General features: G+C 43.0%; 1 protein-coding gene across 1 annotated transcript in view; it reads left to right on the top strand.

Annotated features, from left to right (window-relative positions):
- Positions 1-14082, top strand: part of LOC104078161 (phosphate-regulating neutral endopeptidase-like) — a gene marked incomplete at its 3' end in the record, with an annotated part of 32353 nt that extends 18271 nt beyond the window's left edge. The window contains exons 4-7 of the mRNA XM_009579697.1: positions 4850-4936; positions 5999-6225; positions 9514-9582; positions 13966-14082. Of these exons, the coding sequence (XP_009577992.1) occupies positions 4850-4936; positions 5999-6225; positions 9514-9582; positions 13966-14082 (500 nt within the window). The remainder of the gene's footprint in view (positions 1-4849; positions 4937-5998; positions 6226-9513; positions 9583-13965) is intronic.
- Between the last annotated feature and the right edge of the window lie 1002 nt (positions 14083-15084).

The raw sequence follows: 15084 nt of genomic DNA, 5'->3' as shown, positions 1-15084 counted from the left end.
CCCCCCCCCCAGCTGTGGCTTTTTTTCCTGTCTATCTGAGCATCTACAAATTGGACAACTGAGGATCATTCCCAGCTATGGCATGTTTTTTGTTGGCGATGCTGAGTCTTTGTGTTTTGTACAAGAGCCAGGGAGAACGATGATGCAAGCCCGCCTGACCTGGGCTGCCAGAAGTATAAAAACTTTGATTTGCAATGGGAACCTCCCCACCCTCAGCCCCTTGATAGAAGAAAATGAATGATGAAGCAATTTGCAACCTCAGAAAGTTTTTAGGATGTCATGAACACCTTTAACCAGTTTCTGACTGTGCAAGTGGTAGTTGCTTGATGAGATGAGTTATTTCAGCGCTGCGGAGCAGAATTACCAATAGGTTTTGGCACTTGCCATAACTGTGTTTTATGTGAAGGGAGACATAAATCTTGCGTCTGGGCATCCTGTGCACATGGAAACATGGACAATGAGGTGCTGAGATCAGTACTGCAGGCCAAGATCCCTTTTATCCTGAAGAGAATGACTTCAGAATCAATTTGAAAGTGAAAGAAACAAAAGATGTGACTGAAGGAGAGCTGCTTTGCTAGAACAGCCGTTCAAACATGTACTTTATATTTGGTTGGGGAAACATGATTGCAGGCTGTATATTAAAGGTGGCTTAAGCTATGCTGGTTTACTTTGCTCGTCCTAGTGATTTTTGGGTCTGGTATTCCACTTTGCATTTGCGGCAGGCTAGTGATATAAGTCAGTAGCAGCAATAAGTTGTTAAATTGTGGTTGCTGTTACTAATGATCCTGTGCTCTTTCAGAGGGTTGTAAAACAGCTTAGATTGTGGTCTTTTTTAAAATCTCTTCAGTAGATTGCTATTCTATCTCTAGCACTGTAACATTTAACTGGGAACTAACGAATGAACTATTATTTCAAGGGTTTTTTGTTAATATCGTTGGAGTGCTGTGTGTTTCCTAGTCTGGTCAAAGCAATTTGTTCCTGAAAATTCTTATTTAAAGTTGAAGCTAAAAGATGCTGGAAGAAGCTGGATAAAATTTCTTTCACAATCAGTGAATCAGGATATATTTTTTGATCTATTGAAACTGTCTATAGATTCAAGTTGAATTCAGTTGATCTTTGGAGTCCTAAAATGGAAGATTACTTTAGGAAGTTGGAGCTTTTCATTTTGAAACAAGAAAACTGAGTTAAAAAAAAAAAAGAAGAAAGCTACAGGAAGAACAAACTCAATGTCCTCCTTAGCGCTGAGTGAGCTGTTTTAGTCAAAATGCTGGTAACCCTGATCTCCCTAACTTGGCCACAGTTTTTAATTCCAGCCATTGGACTTTAGAAAAATATATTAGACTGTACTTCTCAGTGGATTTGCATGAATACACGCAATCCCCTAGCGAGGGGTGAGAGCAGGCATTTGGAAAGGCAGAGTAGGGAACTGTGTAGTCTGTGGGTACCTCATCAGGCTGAACATTAGCTGATTTGGGGTGGTCTTTCTCTTCCTATCCCTTGAAAGACCTCATAAGTTTTGCTTTCATTCTGGTGTGCAAACAGAAAATACCTGAAGCCATTAAAACTTTTCAAGGTGGAAAGACAGTCCTCCCAGCCAGTTAAAGTTAAGAGTTGAATTTTGGCAGAGGGGCTGGATTTGCTCTCTGTGGGTCACTGGCTGGCATTTTCCTCAGTGTAGATGAGAGCCTAAATGCCACATCGCATGTCAAGAGATGGAGCACTGTTCAGAGAGTGCCTCTCTGTGCTGGTGAGAGCGCAAGATTGCCCTGAGGCAGGTCTGTTCAACTTGCAGAGGTCCTTGGAGAGCAGAGTCTGAGCCGCAGCCCTTCAAAACGCTGCACTGCAGAGCTAGCGTGCACCGACCCACACAATTAGATATGCTCAGTGCAGGAGCGGGGCTGTGACAACCTGCTACAACGGCCAGGCTACTCACAGTACATGACATTGCTAATTTAAAGATAGCTTGATGTGTTTCCATTGATTTCAATCACAGTAGTGACTTTCTTTCCATGGATACAACAACCTGTGGATAGACTAATAGATTACCCATATTTTTGATTAGTATGCATCACTTCTTGCCTTTTCTTGCTCTTGTTCTTTAAGAAGAATTTAAATATTCAGGTACATGTAAAATCCATATATATCTGTGAGTTAAATAAGAAGAGAATTTCTAAACCTTGTATTTGGATTTTATATTAGCTAATGCAGAAATCAGGTGGATCTGACCAGTGCTCCAGGTTTGAGCTTCTAAATCTTTCTGGAAGCTTGAGGCTAAGGCTGAGGAACCTCTATAGAGCACTTACTCATGGACCACATCCCCTATTTCAGTGTTTGCAGGATTCAACCATCTTATTAAGGCTCTCATGTTTGATCACTGGATTTTCCATCATCAGAACCAAAAATTTTCTTCATAGATTAATTCTGAGCAAATCGGCAGCATCTACCCCACCTCATTCTTTGCAATAGTGCAGGGAGTGTTACAGCTTCGTTCTGTCCCACAATGAGAAGGTTTGATGGGAAAACACCAGATCTGATTTTAACGAGATTTTATGCAGGTGTATTCCTAGAGTTGATTTTATTTTATTGGATCTCATCCTCTGTATCTCTCCCGAGCTTGGCTGGGCTTTAGCCATTGAATTTTATTAGCTTAAAAAATTCATAGCTGTGCAGCTCACTGGCAAGGAACAGAAGTTATTGCAATGGTTTTAATAGGAGTGTATTTTTTCATCCTTAGTTTTATGTAGGTTTCATTTATAGTTTCTTTTAAAATGCTGTTCTTAAAACATGAACAGGTCCAATTATTCTGCTAAGAACTGTGCACACTAGAGATATGTGTCAATGATTGGCATTATATTGTATTTAACAAGCTGAGAAATATTAACAATTTGAGGATTTGAAATCAAAGCTATTGGGAATCTTGTCTGGCAGTATTTTTAGGGAAAAACTTATCCATAACTAAAAGGGAATGATCTCATTACATCTCTCAAAGATCCAAGCAAATGAAGAGGAGTTTTTTGGGTTGGTTTTTTTTGTTTGTTTGGTTGGTCGGGTTTTTTTAAAGAGAAAAGTTATTGGAGGGAAAGAACAGGTGGCATTTGTTCATCACTATGGTATTCTTTGAGTAATAAACAGTTTGATGTCAGGAGTATGGTCCCCTGAGTGCTCACATGAGCACAGGTGGGGAATATATGAAAGGTGTGGCATGGCAGCTTCTTCAAGCTGCTAGGGAAATCCTGGGAAATAAGTGTCTTTAAATCCCACCTCCAGCAGTGAGCTCCTAATACTGAGTGGAGCCACACAAACCCAGACTGTTCTCAGCTACAGAATCTAGTGGTACCACCCAGCTGGACTTTTGCCTCCTATGAGAGGCGACATTGGAGAGAGGACGCTGGTGAGCTGCTGGAAAGGGCAGGGGCTGGAGAGTGAGCAGCTGCTGCCTGTTTGCAGGAGGGTGCTGCTCTTGGATGGCAGCACCACCACCTCTTCAGTACTCCGCATCACCCCAGCCAGTACTGGCAGAGAAGAATAATGTTGCATTGACACCTGATTAAGCTCCGTGTGGACGCTGTTTGGTTTTGCCATGGCTGGTGTTACGAAGTCGCAGTGGCCTTCTGCTGACTTTGGCAGGCCACAGGGACTCCTGGGTTGCACTTTGTTCCCCTTTTTGTGTGCTTCTTAGCTCAGGCACAGCACCACACAGGGCCAATCTGCACTGTGCCTTTGGCTCATTTGAAACCCAGAGCACTGGGGAGTATGGTATAGAGAAGGCACTCTTGAATTTTTCACGGCTTTTTAGCTCTGGCTGAGCATACAGCAGGAGGGAATTGGGATGGTTCCAGCAAAGCCACTCTCTCCAGTGGACCCAGTAACAATAAAGTAATGCTGTGCAGGGCCTGTTTGGGTCTTAAAAAACCAGGGGAGGTCTGACAGGTTTGCTAGCCCTGTTTCTGTGTTGTGCCCAAGTACTACCCTGCTTTTCTTGGCCATGGAAGTGCGCATGCTGTGCTGCACTTGAGCTGATAGATCTTGCTGAAGCTAAGCTGCCTCTGCATTTAGCCATAATATGTGTATCTGCAACTGCATCATGGTTGATTTACAACTTGGATAAAATGGCTTGAGGCAGCTGACAGCAGACTGCTGAGGTTCAGATGCACTTTTCATGCTATTTCACTTCCATAACATAATGTGAGGAATGCAAGGAATGCAGAGAGATGACAGCTTAGAAAAGCTAGTTTGGCTTTCAGACACTAAGGATGTTGACACTTGTAGTATAAGGGAGCTATATAGCGCAGCTTTTTAAATAGTAGTTGGATACTTGGCCTTCTGTGTCATTTACAAGTCTGAGGTTGTGTGCGTTTGACAGACAACAGGGCAGTTCTCCACTGCTTTCTTTCAGCAGCAGCAGCAGAGCTGGCAAAGTGAACGCCAGTGGTCTTGCTCCTCGGATCCTGTCACCTTCTTTGTTAGACCCCAATTTCACAACATACCAGCCCCAGAGGCTGAGCCACTTGAAAGAATTCCTGACTCCCTGTCCTGTGCACTGGTTCCCACCCTCGCCCCACAATTCCCTGTCCTCTCAGTTTGCTGAGGGGGACTGTTTGTGCAGACGGGTAATAAACAGTATCTGTCAACTGGCTTTAAAACAGTCTTCTTAAAAATAAATAAAAAAACTTCCTTCTCTGTTGGGGATTGAAAAAAGTGCAATTATGTCTGTGTTACTGCTTAAGAAAATACATGTGGAACCTCATCCTTAATGAAAGAAATGCTATGGTTAAAGCAAATGCTGAGACAGGCAAACAGTTCCTACATTTTCCAACGTATTGAAAAAAAAGTCATTTCCTTTTTTCAGCTTTGCTTGAGAAACCCATCAGCAAAAGACGAGACAGTGAAGCTGTACAGAAGGCCAAGACCCTTTACACATCCTGCATGAATGAGAGTAAGTAGCCTGATTTGAGGGGGACACACGTGTTACTTGTGTTTATAAAGGTAGGCTTTTTTGCTCTCCGCTGGGCTCTGTGAAGCTTTGTGCAGGCACACAGGTTTCGCTGATTTGGATTCAACTAAATGCAGATGGTCTTCCACACATTTCTGAAGTTGGCTGTTGAGACTGAGGTACATCAAGGCGCAAGAAGTCAGTTTTACAGAGACCTCTGCTTGTCAGGGAACTGTGAAGGAATATTTATCTGTGCAAAAGGATGCCAAAACCGTGCCCCGGGGGTGTGGGAGGAGTGCCTAGTACATCAGAGGAGCCCTCTGATGGAATTCTCATACTGACACTTTCAAGAGCCTGTTGCTCAGCACCTTCTACTTTTCTCTAAATACATTTAATCAAAACACTTCCACAGGGCTGGGTATAGACAGCCATGGATTCTTTAGCTTCAAATTATCTGGATGTCAAGCGAGTTTGGATGGGGAGCCCTATAGCCACATTTGCAGAGTGCTTTTCCTGAGCTTGTAAATATTGCTGTAAGGTGATGTACACTAGGTTGGGACACATCGCTACCTTTATGTAGCTGCATGGGTGAAAGATGAGTTGGGAGGGAGTGGACTTTGTCCTTCTGACTCTTTCAGACTTTATTTCCCAAGCAATTTTCTTCCAATACAACCTGAGACTTACTGTCAGCAATTGAGACAGTCTGCCCCACAGCCTCGGTGCCGAGATGTTGACCCCTCTAGCTCTGATTATGTACAATAATCCCCTCTCAGAACCAGTGAAGTTTGTATACTGGTTCCTAAGTGAGGAATGTTTTTTTTTTAATAGACTTAATTCCAGCCTCTTGCCTTTTTTGAAAGGAACTGATTTGCCTCTCTTGTTCTTGATTCAGATAAACTGGGTTGGATTCCTGTGCTTCTATGCTCACAGAGGCTTTGGGTTTCAGCTATTGTGTTTTGTCTTGCCTAGAAATTGATCAACGCCAATAAATCTTTGTGTCTCGTGTGGCTGCTGCTGGATTTGAATTGTCTGGAATGTAATTGTTGTCACACTTTGACATTTCAGATAAAATTGAAAAAGCCGACGTGAAACCCCTGTTAAGTATACTGAGGCACTCACCATTCCGCTGGCCTGTGCTGGAATCCAACATTGGACCTGAAGGGCTGTGGTCAGAAAGGAAGTTTAGCTTAGTCCAAGCCTTGGCAACTCTTCGTGGTCAATACAGTAACTCTGTCTTCATCCGTTTATATGTGGCTGCTGATGACAAAATCTCCAATCAGTATATCCTGAAGGTAAAATATAGCATATCTAATAGGTTACTTTGCATGGGATTTTGTGGTCTCATTTTTTTAAAAACATGCTTACATGCCAAATGTTTACACTTGATTATTGTTGCTATTATCTACTGACTTACAGATGTTCATAGGTGCCAATTTATGGGAATGTAGAAGCCACTAGGAACCACACGCTATTGAAAAATATTTCTGTACAGGATATTTTCTCCTTTCAAATGGCAAAAAAAGGTAAACTATGTTCCCAGTGGACCAATATCCAGGGTCTATGTGTGTGAAAATGAGAGAGGTGGATATCCAGTCCTGGGAGTGTTCTGGGTGCTGCTTATGACTCATAAATTGCATGAAGAATGTTTTTTGTCTGTGAAGATGAAGAATGGTGCATCGGTAGCAGATATTTTGAACTTGAGCTACTTTTTTTGAGATGGAAATAGCAGATATTTTGAACTTGAGCTATTTTTTTGAGATGGAAATAATCTTGTGCTTATACGGCACCTTACAACATAGATGTATCCCAAGCACTTCTAAACCTGAAATAGAGAATTTACCTTTTTACTGAAGTGCTATTGCTTTTGGACAAAAGCATTACCAGTTTGTTAACAGTGCATGGTATTACACAACAGTTTAGATTAGATCAGTGAAAAAAAGACCCAAGAAATGTTGCCTCACTGTAGTCTGACAAAACTCTGGAGGCAATTATAACTATTATTGTGAGATGTCACCATGGCAAGTCTGAATGCCTGGGCCAAATGCATTGTTGTTTAAGAAGTAGAGATGAGTAACCAGAGTAGACCAGCCCTCCACTGCTACAAGAAAATAGTTTATGAAGGCAAGAGAGAAGGGACAAAGAAGAAAGTTATGATGCCATTCATTACAGCAAAATAGGATCTATGATCCTTACATTGCTAGCATCTTGGCTAGCTATAGGAATACAGCCAAGAATACATTGTATTTGGGGATCAAACAACAGTTAACTGTGGTGGTACTGGAGTGGATGTTGATTCTGCATCAGTTCTTTAAAACATCTTTTGACTAAGGCATTTAACTGGTATAAAGTTGAAGGGTAACTTTTCTCCATCTCTAGGACATTTTCCTGAATAGTCAAGTCAATAGCAGACCAACAGTTCGCTGTACTAAAGATGTCATTCTGCTAAGATGATGTTCAGATCCTGTCAGGATTGCTTCAGCTGGAGATTTGTTTAAAAGAACTGAAACAGTAGAATCGGGAGAGATATTTAGGCGTCTCCTGTCATAATATTTCAGTCCAAGTCACCTGTCAGCGAAGGGCTGGGCAGTTATATCCTTATTGCTGGTCTCTTGGAAATGAATTATACCTAGCAGCATCTTCACTCAGTATGTTTAGTAGCACCTAGGAATTAGGCATCTAAATAACTGAAGCACTACATGCTATGAATAACATATTATTCTGTAGGGTATTCTGTTGTTGTTAATTTGATTAAGAATTTGATCTGCAGAATGCATCAGCCAGTATTCTACTTTGTCCGTGTTTCAACAAATTCCCAGGGGTGCAGATGTACCATGGAGTATTTCAATCTGCTTGTGAAAACGGCTCTATTGCAAAATTCTTTTTGTTCAGCATTGCAAAATCATGAATGGATCAGAAAAAAGTAGAAATTCCAAATAAAACTTTGTTCAGCATTCAACATGATCTTTTTTCTTGGGGGCTGAAGAAGTTGGTTAACTTTTTTGTTTATTTCTCATATTTGCGCTTTCTTGGTTTCAATGCATTGTCAAATCCAACTCTTAAGCCAGGAAAATTTGGATGAGCATTTTATGCAACAGTCACATAATTGAAATAGACCAAATCATCTGAAGTTAACTATTACCAGGACACACATATGCAAAGCATAAGAGTGTATTCTTTTTGCTTCCATAGGCTGAAAAAAGAAGGTGATACTGATTTTCAAAGAATCAGAGCTGCACTGAGCATCGCAGCTACGCTCCTTTTAGTGGATGATTTGTCTTATTTGTTTATGGTATATTTTAAAGGTTGAGAACATCAGCCAGTAGAGGAAAAGATGACATTTATTCATTCATTTTAGATTCTAAGTTGTATTTATTCAGGTCATTTTTATAAATTTAGAAAATGTGAAATATAAGTGGTGTAGGATTGAGATTTAAAAAGACATACGAAATTGTATGAATAAATCTTCACTAGACTTATCTCTTAAAAACAAATACAGCATCAAAATAATAATTTTACAACATCAAAACTGTTGTTTCTGCTCCAATCAGTATCTTATTCAGAGTTTGGAAGCTGGTTGAATTATGTTTTCAGCTTCGGCTTCCATAGCTTAACCTAACCTGATCGTGTTGAAGTGTTTTGGGAAATCTCAGTTTCCAGTAGTAATTTTAAGATATATGCTATGCTGTGAGTTTTGCCTGGTTATGAACTTGAAACAGTATGCAAATACTCCCATGTAGTCATTTCACTCAAAGAGTAAGTGCAGATCTCAATGAACTTTCAGGACTGGTTTAGAAATTACCTTGAGGACCTTATTTCAATATTAAGGTGACTGTAGACCAACAAATTTGATCCATGTTTAGATCAAAAGACAAATGAAAGTCAAAGATCCACCTGGACCTGTCAGACATCTTTAGCTAATGTACTAGAGGCATAATAATTTCCTGTTCATGCATGCGATCTTTTCTGTGGCTGGTATCCAGCTGTTTCAGTGCATCTGTTCAAAAAGCCAAATACAGCACCCAGTGCTGGTCTAGGGTGAAGCTCAAAGGTGTAACCTCAGTTTCAGTCAAAGGCGGCTAATGATGCTTTCCAGATACGCAGCAGCTAACATGCTCCAGCACCTAATGGGCATTTGGTCCATACACTAGACTAGTGTTTGTCTCAAGCTGACTCTTGTGCCCCTGAAATATGTATAGGATGAATGGTTGTCAGCACCAACTGTTTGATCCTGGAGACTCAGTCCTATTGCATTACCTACTTGCTCATGGAGCCATAAACACATAGATCACGTAGGTGATTCTTTGCTGTAGCAGGTGGCTCAGATTTTGCAGGGGGCATCTGAGGCTCCCCAGATCACAGTAATGTGATTTACGTAATGTCTGTCAGCACAGTATAACATTTTTCTGTTCTTTTGAAATCCTGTGGAACTCAGACTGGTGCAGTGTGTTATTTATTAGATATTTACACACATCTATCATAATTGCCAGAAAAACATGAACTCTTCCAAGGTTGCTTATAGGACTACCTTTGAATTCTGACGAATTTACCTAGTAACTGCTGCTTGTTGTTATTTTTAACAGCTCGACCAAGCAAGCCTCTCTCTTGCATCTCGTGAGGATTACCTAGAAAACACTACAGAAGCCAAATCTGTAAGTATTATTAACTGGAAATCGGAATCACCATTTTTCCTCTCAGTTTTTTTTCATTGTTGCTTTTATTTTGTTGAGCTCCAAACTGAGAAAGGGTTGTGGTTTGTTTGGATTTGGATTTTTCAAGATATCTTCTATTAGAAAACACCACCACTACAAGCACCACTACCACAAACACTCTTGCAAAGTTTCTCAAATGAAGATTTTTGTAAGATTTGGGGTCCCCCCTGCTTTTCTTCCCCCTTGGAAGGGGTCTCTGGAGTTCATCTTGACCAACCCCTTTTCTCAAGCAGGGTTGACCTCTGGAATATACTACTAGTGACTGGCCTCCAACTGGACTTTGTGCTGCTGATCACAACCCTCTGGACCTGGTCACTGAGCTCATTTTCAGTCTACCTCACTGTGCACTTCTCTAACTCACAATTTTTCAACTTGGTGAATGACCACAACTGCTCTCCCCTCATCCACAAAGATATTAATGTAATTGTAGGAGGTTATCAGGCTCATTAAGTATGATTTCCCTTTCATAAATCCGTGCTTAGTACTCCCAATCACCTTGTCCTTCATGTGTTTGGAAATAGTTTCTGGGAGGATTTTCTCCATCACCTTCCCAGGGATTGATATGAGGCTGATGAGCTTGTAGTTCCCTGGATCTTCCTTCTTGTATTCCTTGAAGATAGGGGTGATACTTGGTCTCTTCCAGCCTTTAGAAACCTCTCCCAATAGCTATGATCTTACAAATATTACCCAGAGTGGACTTGCAATGGTATCAGCCAGCTCCCTCAGCACTCGTGAGTGCAACCTATCAGACCCCCTGGATTTAGTTATGTCCACTTTGCTCCCTAATCTGATCCTCTTCCACTGAGGATAGGCCCTCCTTGCTCCAGACTTCCCCTCTGGTCTCAGGGGCCTGGGATTCCTGAAGGCCAGTCTTACCAGTAAAGACTGGAGCAAAGTTAGCAATGTGTCTTGGCCTTTTCAGAGTCATTTGTCACCCTGCTCCATTTAACAGCAGATCCATGTTCTCCCTAGTCTTCCTTTTGCTGTTTTGTACTTGAAGAGTCTTTTCTCATTGGTCTTCACATCCAGATTCAACTTCAGGTTGGCCTTGGCTTTCCTAACCACATCCCTGCAAGATTTGTCAGCAACTCTGTACTCCTGGGTCACCTGTCTGTGCTTCTACCGCTTATACACTTCCTTCTTATGTTTTAGTTTTAGTTAGGAGCTCCTTGTACACCCATGCAGGACTCCTAGCACCTTTGCTCGATTTCCTGCTTGTCAGAATGGACCTTTCTTGACCTTGGAGGAACTCAGGTAGAGCTTCGTGCATTTGCCCTGGTCTCTCGCATAAAGGTCTCTCCCCCTCCTCACCTTCCCAGCCTGTTCTTCCTAAAAATCCTGTATCCATCCATTGCAGCACTCCAGTTGTGCAAGTTATCCCACTATGTTTCTGTGAGCCCAGTGAGGTCATAGCCCTGTAACTCCATGCAGACTTCTAACTCCTCCTGTTTGTTCCCCATGCTGTGTGCGTTAGTGTAAAGGTATTTCCAAAGGACACCCAGTCATGCTGATTCTTCAGTATGGCCTTGAGGGCTTTCCTTATAAGGCTGTTCCTGCAGGTACTTCCTTCTTTGCATACCTACCCTCAAAGGGGTTCCATTTCAGCTCTGTTTTGTTGATTGTTATGTCCCCTCTTTTCCCACTCCAGGCCCTTGGTTTGCCTACCCTATCCGCACCTTTCTTAGTAGTTTCTTGAGGAATCACTCCCTCCCCCATTGTTTCTAGTTTAAAGTTCTCCTTACCACATTGGCCAGCCTGTTGGCAAAGATACCCTTGCCCTGTTTAGTCAAATGGATCCCATCTCTTCCGAGCAGCTATGAATTCTCAAAGAGGGTGCCATGATCATAGAAACCAAATCTCTGCTGCTGATGCTAGCTGCGCAACCAGATGCTAACATGCAAGATCTGTCATGTCCTTCTCAGGCCCTTGGCCCTCACCAGCAGGATCAAGGAGAACACCACCTGGGCCCCATGCCCTTGATCTCTGTCCCCATAGCCCTGTAGTCATGCTTGATACTTCCCAGGTCACCCCTGGCAATAGCATTGGTGCCTACCAGGAAGAGTAGCAGGGAATTGTAGCCAGAGGTCTGGATAAGCCTTGGTAGCCTCTTCACAACATCCTGAATGCGAGACCCCCAGCAAACAGCAAACCTCCATAGATGACAGATCAAGCTGGCAGATGGGGGCCTCAATCCCCTGCAGTAGTGAGCCTCTTACCACTGTCACTTGCTTCTTCCTCTGGTGGTCCTGAGGGGCTCGGGCTCAGCCACAGTGCTCCAATTGATAGCGCTTCTGGGCCCTCATCAGCTACAGGAGCAGTGGACTTCCAGCCTTCATTATGATGGGAGTTTCCACTTTCCAGCTTCATAGGCACAGGCTCCTCCTGCTCTTCTGCTGCAGCTGAAGGTTCAGGCTTTTGAAGCTGCAGGGTCTCAGGGGAGGTCTGGTTGATCTTTCTCATGTCCTCTGAGGCTGTGTGGTCTGCTGTCCTCTCACAGCTCTCACTTGGCAGCACAGCTCCTCGGCAACTGCTCACCTCCTGCATGCCAGAAGACCATATGCCCCAGCCTTAATGAGAGGCCTCAGGCACTCCCTGCAGAGCCTGAGACTTGCAGAGTTGCATCCTTCCTTATGAAGCACCATCTGGGTCCAAGAGCCCGATAACAAAGAGACAGTTACACCAGCAGTGCCTGGGGATCATGTCCTGTGGTGTGTGACTACCATATCTAAGGATGGGTATGCCAGACAAAGTTTGCTGGCCTTTTCTTTGTGAACTGCTGCATCTGTTGTCAGCCTCTGGGAGCTGTGCTCTGGGCCTGGCTCTTATGTAGGCCTCTCTCTGGCACGGACTCAAAGAGGGCTTGACCCTCCCTGATCAGGAGTCGGCTAGAAGAAAGGCCGTGGGCACCCTTCGATCAATCACAGCTGCCAGAATTAGCAGCTGCTGGAGCTACCCTCACCTTAGCTCTTACCTGACCTGGTGGCAGCGGGAGCCCTCACATCCCTTGGGGGAGACCCAGGAGTTCCCAGATGGTGGACAAAGTGCCCAGAAGCTCAAGAATATTTCAACGAAGTGGAACCCAGAAGCTATGTCTGTGGGCTGCCTCTTGGGCTCAATTAAGCCAGAAGGCTGAGCACGTATCAAGAGCCACTGCAGGTTATTATCATCAAGTTAACCTGAATTCATTTAAGGAAGGGAACGAGAGTTCCTCAACAGATTTCAAGTATTCATTTCCTCTTTCCCCCCACCTTTATGATTTCTCTGCTACAGCTTAGTTTCTTGCTGCTTTTCTATGGACAGCAGTCGTGAACCAATGATGTTTATCAAAGGCTTTAATATATCAATATTTGACAATGGCAGCACCTTTTTCCCCCTCACTTGATGAAGGCCTGTGGGCAGTATCCCAGTACATGCAGCCCAAAGCTCAAAGAAAACAACCCCTTGGGTTGTCATGGGGGACAAGTCGTTGCTACTGATTAAGTTTTTGCAGTTTTGCTTCCCTTTTGAGTTCCCTGAGAGGTTAGTAAGTTTTTTAGCCATATCTATTAGACTAGATGATGCCAGGATACAAAGAATTGTATCTACTAAAAGATTAAAGGTGGAAATGCTTTGGGATATGTTCTTGCTTTTGTTGGACTGTGGGCCAGTGGGAGTTGATGAGGAACAATCTGATCCCTCCAAAATCTCTGAAAGATTGTACTGGGGGGCAGATAGCACAGAAATCACTACAGTATCATTATACAGTGTATTTTGCTAACATTTTTGTCTACACACTGAGACTAAAATGTGCTTTATTACAATAGCCTGGGGAGAGCAGAGCAGAGCACTGTAGCAGGTACATGTGTTGCAGTGCCGTGGCAGGAATAGAGGAGAGAGCTTAGTGGAGCATCCCTTTATCTCCCTATCCTCTCAGCCACGAAGCTTGTACTTGTATACAAGTACTTTTTCAATCCTACACTGATTACTGTATGAGTTGGCATAAAATATTGGTGTACACTCATACACGTTGTCTAATCCCATTGTAAGAGCTGTGAGCATTGTGAGTCTAATCCAAAAGTGTCATCTGCATTTCCTGAGATTTATACCCCATGAACCACAGCAGGTATCTCTCTCTGTCACACACAGTATGTTTACAGTGTTATTTCTCCTTTTTACCTTCATGACAGCAGACGTTGAAGGTAAGGAAAGCACAACTTTGGTTGCTAGGGCATGAAAGTACAAAGTATTATTCTCCTTGCTATAGCTGGGCGTTTCCGGTCTACTGCCACAGCTGTGCTCAAGAGCAAATCCAGCAGTCATTTCACTCTTTTTGTTTCTTTACAGTACCGAGATGCCTTTTTGCAGTTCATGGTTGATACAGCAGTGCTTCTGGGCGCAAATGCTTCACGAGCTGAATCTGATATGAAGTCGGTTCTAAGACTGGAAGTTAAAATAGCTGAGGTAGGCAATCTAACGCGGGATTGAAGCTAGCTTTTACAAAAAATAGTGCAATCTTTTTTCAAAGTGGAAAGCCATTGTATCAACAGCCTTAGCAATAACGTTTTTTGGAAGTAGAAGGAAAGGAGCACAACCTGATGAAGAAAGGATGAACAATATTCCTCCCTTAGTTAATTGTTAGACTGATTATTTTATTCTCAGGGGAAAAAAACTTAGCCAAACACTCTTGGTCCTTTAAATTGTTAATATGTCAAAGGCTTGCTAGAGATAAACCTGGGGGTGGCATGCCAATGTTTGAGGGATGGTGTACTAACCCTCAGTGGAGGTAGGGGATGCAGATCTATAAGGCAGCACAGACGCAAGGGTTATTGATGTGTTAGAAACCACGGAAGCACCTGAGAATGGACACGTAGGAATTAGGGCTTTTCCCCACAAAAAGGTGATGGGATCAACAGCGCAACTGAAGTGCATCTACACAAACGCACTGGAAGCTATTTTGCAGCTGGAAAACTATGATATAGTTGCAATCACAGAAACGTGGTGGGATGACTTACACAACAGGAGTGCTGTAATGGACGGCTATAAACTCTTCAGAAGGAAAAGGCAAGGAAGGAGAGGCAGTGGGGTAGCCCTGTACATTAGGGAGTGTTTTTATTGTCTGGAGCTTGATGACAGTGACGATAGGGTTGAGTGTTTATGGGTAAGAATTACGGGGAAGGCCAACAAGGCAGATACCATGGTGGGAGTCTGTTATAGACCACCCAGCCAGGACGAAGAGGCAAATGAAATATTCTATAAGCAGCTGGGAGAAGTCTCACAATCGCTAGCCCTTGTTTTCATGGGGGACTTCAACTTAGCAGATGTCTGCTGGAAATACAATACAACGAAGAGGAAACAGTCCAGGAGGTTCCTGAAGTGTGTGGAAGAGGATAACTTCCTGACACAGCCAGTGAGTGAGCCAACTAGGGAGGGTGCCCCGCTGGATCTGTTGTTTGTGAAAAGAGG

This window comes from Fulmarus glacialis, unplaced genomic scaffold (assembly GCF_000690835.1).
Source record: "Fulmarus glacialis isolate BGI_N327 unplaced genomic scaffold, ASM69083v1 scaffold11306, whole genome shotgun sequence".
NCBI classification, from domain to species: domain Eukaryota; kingdom Metazoa; phylum Chordata; class Aves; order Procellariiformes; family Procellariidae; genus Fulmarus; species Fulmarus glacialis.
The sequence above is the reverse complement of the archived record's forward strand: the minus strand, read 5'-3'. Positions and strand labels throughout refer to the sequence as shown.